The sequence below is a fragment of the Temnothorax curvispinosus genome, unplaced genomic scaffold (assembly GCF_003070985.1).
Source record: "Temnothorax curvispinosus isolate PA1 unplaced genomic scaffold, ASM307098v1 QBEX01003516.1, whole genome shotgun sequence".
In the NCBI taxonomy this organism is placed as follows: Eukaryota; Metazoa; Arthropoda; class Insecta; order Hymenoptera; family Formicidae; genus Temnothorax; species Temnothorax curvispinosus.
This window is the reverse complement of record NW_020213296.1, coordinates 9,048-14,362: the sequence shown is the minus strand read 5'-3', so window position 1 is coordinate 14,362 and position 5,315 is coordinate 9,048. Positions and strand designations below refer to the sequence as shown.

At 35.4% G+C, this 5,315-nt stretch overlaps 3 protein-coding genes across 3 annotated transcripts; 1 reads left to right on the top strand and 2 right to left on the bottom strand.

Moving 5' to 3' along the window:
* Positions 1–10: 10 nt before the first annotated feature.
* LOC112452605 lies at positions 11–1,984 on the bottom strand (the record flags this gene model as incomplete). The annotated part of the gene is made up of 7 exons (XM_025012890.1): positions 1,725–1,984; positions 1,401–1,466; positions 1,174–1,324; positions 803–1,036; positions 550–696; positions 249–360; positions 11–169 (listed from the first exon to the last, which is right to left on the bottom strand). Coding segments are annotated over exons 1-7 (976 nt in total), but the record flags the coding sequence as incomplete, so codon positions are not given.
* Positions 1,985–2,334: 350 nt separating this feature from the next.
* LOC112452606 (SAP domain-containing ribonucleoprotein) lies at positions 2,335–4,280 on the bottom strand. Its single transcript, XM_025012891.1, has 7 exons — positions 4,195–4,280; positions 3,739–3,835; positions 3,591–3,652; positions 3,225–3,464; positions 3,001–3,129; positions 2,836–2,907; positions 2,335–2,727 (listed from the first exon to the last, which is right to left on the bottom strand). Exons 1-7 carry the CDS (start codon positions 4,243–4,245, stop codon positions 2,626–2,628), a joined length of 753 nt encoding a protein of 250 aa, XP_024868659.1. The 5' UTR covers positions 4,246–4,280; the 3' UTR covers positions 2,335–2,625.
* A 4-nt stretch (positions 4,281–4,284) lies between these two features.
* LOC112452604 (ubiquitin-fold modifier-conjugating enzyme 1-like) lies at positions 4,285–5,306 on the top strand. The gene is made up of 3 exons (XM_025012889.1): positions 4,285–4,375; positions 4,643–4,895; positions 5,127–5,306. The coding sequence occupies exons 2-3, from the start codon at positions 4,773–4,775 to the stop codon at positions 5,304–5,306; spliced, it is 303 nt and encodes a 100-aa protein (XP_024868657.1). The 5' UTR covers positions 4,285–4,375; positions 4,643–4,772.
* Positions 5,307–5,315: the final 9 nt, after the last annotated feature.

The window sequence follows — 5,315 nt, the reverse complement described above, 5'->3', positions numbered from 1 at the left end:
AATTACTTACTGGTAGCATTATCTATGAATTCAGACATAACTAACCCAAAGTACGATAAAGGTTGGAAAATAGTCGTAGTGACAAAATGGGTCAATGCAAATGCTGGTGTCACTTGCAATCTAGGATTTGTCTTGATTGTTTCATAGTATCTTTCGCAATCGTTTGTAGCTGTGAACAGATTTTCACTTACAAATAATGTATATTAATGTTTTTTTAAAAAAATGCATTACATATTATAGATACTCACAGGATACAATCTTCTCCCACATCTTGTCCCACAGACTCATTTTATCCGGCTGGCAGGCAATTGGCATTTCAGCAAATTGAGCTTGTGCCGCCATTAATTTAATTTCTGCTTCCTGTAAAATAGAAGAAATTTTTAAATAAAAAATTATAATCTATAGTCATTATTTTATTCAAAATATAGGTATATACGTTATATACTTTATTTTTAATATATGCTACATAAGTTTTCAATATAATCAATATACAAATGTATATACTTTAAAGTCTACATTTTTTCTGTGATAAAATAATATATAAATTACCTGTATAAGTCGCCACCAAGTTATGAAGAAACTGATTACAAATATAACATCGATCATGAGAAAGATAAGTAAACCTCGAGACCATCTTTGTCTTCTCAAAATTATAAAACTAGCTATGAGTGTGAAGGCGATTATAGTTATGTCCCACTGTAACAGTTTAGAAAATTGATTTTAGATCCACATCACTAAATATATAAACTCAAAATGTGGAGGTATAATCTTAAATATTATACATAAATATTATTATCCTTACGTGTTCATTCATAAGCATCAAATACTCCGATGCTTTGCTCGTAAATAAATTGAAATAATAAGACGCCTCGGCCATATAATCACACGCCGAGTATGCAGATCGCTTTATCGCATTGTTGAGAATTCTGTCAACTTCCCTTATAGAACCCTGGCCGTTTACAAAGTTCTGAAGGTACTCGAATTGCGAAGAAGACGCTTCTATGTTAAGCCTTCCAATTAATCCGTCATCAATTCTCTGCAAGAAAAATTTGTCAATTTATTTTATTATACATATATACGAATAAGAATGTATATATTGACTTTGAGTAACAAACTTCTACGTGCTAAATGGTTTTAGACTACACTCTTCGATTATACGTGACAACTACTTGCCTGTATCGCAAGATTTGATAATAATATAGCGATCAAACGTTTATAGAAGATTGCTTCCTGAGTATTTCGTTCATCCAGTTCTCGACAACTGCATGGCTGTGCCATTGCATTGCTAAGCGATTGTTCGTTCTTCCTTGTCTCTGCAGCCAAACTGCAATTTAAGAGGAATCAAAATGATCTATCAACTTGTCTAAAATTTTATATCTTATATGGAATAACATATATACCTAGACAAATCTTCTTCGCTGGACATATAGAAGAACGAGTGTATATTTCTGAGCTCTGGAGTGGCTCTGAAAGATACATTTATATAGAGTATCCAAAATAAAAATACATTTATATACGTATTATTTATAATATAACAATGCGATTAATAATATATTTATATGCATCCAGGACAGCTCTTGTGATTGTAAGCGATTGGTGGATTGTTTTGCTTAAAAAGATAAGGAAGAAAGTACTGCACGCAGCTTAGGAAGCAATTGTGCTGTATATGTATGATGAATTTATTTTTGGCGGCAAAATGCGCACTAAAGTGTCAAAATACTCACGTATCAGGCGTGACATCATCGAATGTATAAGCCTCCTGGCAATGGACATTCAAGAAAAGCACACACAGGTGAAATACAATGTAGATTGACAAATGGAGGACGTGCATGTCGATGCATCAAACGCTTTCACGTGTCTTTGGGAATGTCCTTAAAAATAACGTTTTTTTTCTATCGTGAGAAAAACTCAAGGTAAACAAACAAAATATTTTAGGAGGCAATTGTTAGAAAAACACATGTCGGCACTCCGATCCGATTTCTCGCTGCAGCAGTTCTGGCACTAAATTACCATAATAAGAAAACACCCTGCTAGAATCTAGTTATCTCGAATAGATCGTTCGACTGATCGACTGACAGTTAACAATAGTTCTATAAAAAGTTATTGCATACAAAACCATTTGCAGAAAAGAGAAAATACTGTTCTCTTATTTATTACAATGATGAAATACTGTGTTCTAGCTTGTTGTAATTTATTAATTTTTTTTTATCACATATGCGTATTGTAAGAGCATATGCATAAATTTTTTACTTTATCAACTTGAACTTTAGGTCCTAAAGTTCCGAAATTTTAGGTAACGTTCTTCGTACCGATACTTAAATTACGACTAAAATACTGTTGCGCATATAAGTTTATTGGTAATACATCCATTTACATTCTTAAGAGAATTTCTCTCTTTCGCCTACTTCTTTATAAGAAAAATACGCGATAAGGTAACATAAAGAGAAAACGAAAACAGAAATATGGATGCTTTAATACTGAAGTGATAATGGTATTAAAAAGTACATTGTCTTCAATAAGTCATTGTTCTCCTCATGTATATTGTATAATAGCTTTATTGAAAATAAGAAAACTTAAATTAAGATTTGTATTCTAAATCGTCGCTTTAGTATATAACACCGAGTATCATTTAACAATCTTAATTTTATTCTTAGACACTTTACTCTCGGCGGGCTCCACTTCACCGAATCTGGCCTTCCTTTTTTCCAATCGCTCAGCTAATTCAGCCTAAAAGAAAACAAGAGATTTACGATAAAACCAGCGAGATGAAAAAAAAGGACAGCTTTCAAAAACGTGCGCATATATTCACAAAAGTAACTGCATATTTCTGTTTACCTTCTCCATCAAGGTGGATACCGAGCTACCAAATCTTTCTGCACGTTTCTTCAACATTTCATATGTAGTAGGCTATGAAAAATTTAATAATTGTCATAAAATAATTCTGAATTATTATTTTGTCTCGATAACACAAGCCGCAAAATGAACTATTAAATTTCTTACCACAGGCGTCTTTATGGACGCAGCCGATTTGTTATTTTGATTGTTTACGTTAAAACGGGCTAATCTAGCCTCCTTCTTTGCTGTTTCGGATAACGGTACTCCAAATTTCTTAGCCCTCATTTCTAATCTCTGTTAGAGAATTAGCACAATCATATATTAATAAACAATATAACAAACGAATTTTATTACTCAATATTTTCTAGCTATAATTTTCTCTCCGTTACCTCTTTTGTGCTGAGCTCCGATAGTTTGATAATCTTTTTCTCTGGCGGTGCGTCTTCGAGTACTTTTGCCCCTTTGTTTTCTTTCTTCTCCACTTGATCATTCTTTATTTCCTCCAATACAGGTTTGCGGTTCAGCACTATCTTCTTTGCATTGGTATTGTTGGTCTCTATAGACAATTTTCGCTTTTCAGGGACTTCTTGCGAATCTGGTTTACTGGACAATTCCTCGATTTCTTCGTCCTGTAATTAATCCAGATGTATTTATATAATAAAAATAATTAATATAATATTCAGATATATATCATCTATTGTCGAATATATTAATATTACTGTTAATATCGTTACACTCTTGAATAAAATACTTACGCCAAGAACCTCATCCTCATCTAAAATCTCTTCCGTTGTTTCATCCAAGGACAATGCAGAATCTATAAGATATAAATCGTTCTTTTACACAAATACGCCCAGATATTTATATCAAAAAAAAAAAACTGAAATAGAATAAGAACGGAACCTCCGTGAATCGCCAGCTGGAGTCTTTCTACCAATTCATTTTTATTGCCAGTAGTGGGAAGTCCTCGTTGCTTTAATTCAACCCTCAGGTCAGCCACCTGGTGAAAAACATGACGATGTAATGGAAATTGAATGAACACAATTAATAAAGGAAAAGAAAAAGGAAACACATAAAACGGTATCTACGTTTCGCGCTGCCTTATCTATAAAAGTTACCACTAATAAAACTACCAGTTAATATTCCGGAAAAAAAAAAGAGATTAAGCAGAAGTTTAATGTGTTAAAACAAGAGTGAACAAGTTGAACAGAAGTTTAGCGTGTTAAAATCAACAGGGGAAGTGAGCAAGACGAAGTAACCGGTCGATTCCGGGCTCGAGGGAGATTAGTGGTTAGGGTTAGGGTATCGCCGAGGAATGGCGTGGCCCGCTGCACATACGACTCGACTCGCGACGCTCACCTTCATCTTCGACAGCTCCGTCAACCCCTTCTCGTAGGACGAGTCGGCCATCGTGCGTCCGTCGTGTTTATCGCTAGTCACACAAGTACACTATTGACGGTCGATTAGCATCTCATCGCCATTTAAGTACGAGCGCTCCCGTATCTTTGCGTCTCTTGCAGCTTGCAGCGTAAACGGAACGGTATGTATGAATGGATTGGAATGGATGTACTGGGATGTACGCAACACTGCGAAACACGCAACACACGCCTGGTTTAGCGGCTAGCGGCAGACACAGGAATGCAACCGTCCGCGAATTAACAATCGATCGATCGAGGAACGAATGCACCGTAAATAAAATTATAAATAAAACGCAAGAATGAGGCCGTAAGAGCAAGCAAGCAAGTTGTACCGTTTATCGTAATTATTTGGAGAGACGCGCATTAATTATTATGTTTTTTTCCGCCAGTCGTTATCGCACAAATCTTGAAGAACTTGAAGAACGCAGCGTTAGGTTGGTGACACTGGCCGCGACGCCCGCGACCGCGGACGGCACCATAACCTGCAAATCGTGAAAGAGTGTTTATCAGCCCATCGAGATGGTCGACGAGTCGACGAAGAAGACTTTGAGTAACATTCCGTTGTTGCAAACGAAAGCCGGTCCCAGAGACAAAGATTTGTGGGTGCAGAGGTTGAAGGAGGAATATCAGGCTCTCATCAAGGTGAGGGAATTGAAAACGTAACTCTCGCAAGCTTACAAATGTCACTTCCATATGGACAGTTTTTATTGCTTGGTTTATAAATATTAAAAATTAATTTAATTAATGTGACGACACATTATTGAGTATAGCGTAACATTTATCACAGAAATATTTCATGTAATGAATAGATTTAAGATGCATGATTATTGATACGTATAGACTTAATCATGTTACATGATTTTATTGTTGTAGTATGTTAAAAATAATAAGGAGGCGGACAATGACTGGTTTCGACTGGAATCGAATAAGGAAGGCACCAAGTGGTTTGGCAGATGCTGGTACATGCAGAATTTCCTGAAGTACGAATTTGATGTAGAATTTGATGTGAGTGACATTGCTCGGCTCCTTTTTCTTACTTTATTTTTTATTTAAATAGGAAAA

What these genes read in the sequence shown, in the direction of transcription:
- LOC112452606 (XM_025012891.1), bottom strand. Translation starts at nt 4,245, where the DNA reads ATGGCCGACTCGTCCTACGAGAAGGGGTTGACGGAGCTGTCGAAGATG. An exon ending in CGGAGCTGTCGAAGATGAAG is followed by an intron (nt 3,836 to 4,194) that starts GTGAGCGTCGCG and finishes GTTTTTCACCAG; the next exon opens with GTGGCTGACCTGAGGGTTGA. An exon ending in ATGAGGATGAGGTTCTTGGC is followed by an intron (nt 3,465 to 3,590) that starts GTAAGTATTTTA and finishes GATTAATTACAG; the next exon opens with GACGAAGAAATCGAGGAATT.
- LOC112452604 (XM_025012889.1), top strand. Translation starts at nt 4,773, where the DNA reads ATGGTCGACGAGTCGACGAAGAAGACTTTGAGTAACATTCCGTTGTTG. An exon ending in AATATCAGGCTCTCATCAAG is followed by an intron (nt 4,896 to 5,126) that starts GTGAGGGAATTG and finishes TTATTGTTGTAG; the next exon opens with TATGTTAAAAATAATAAGGA.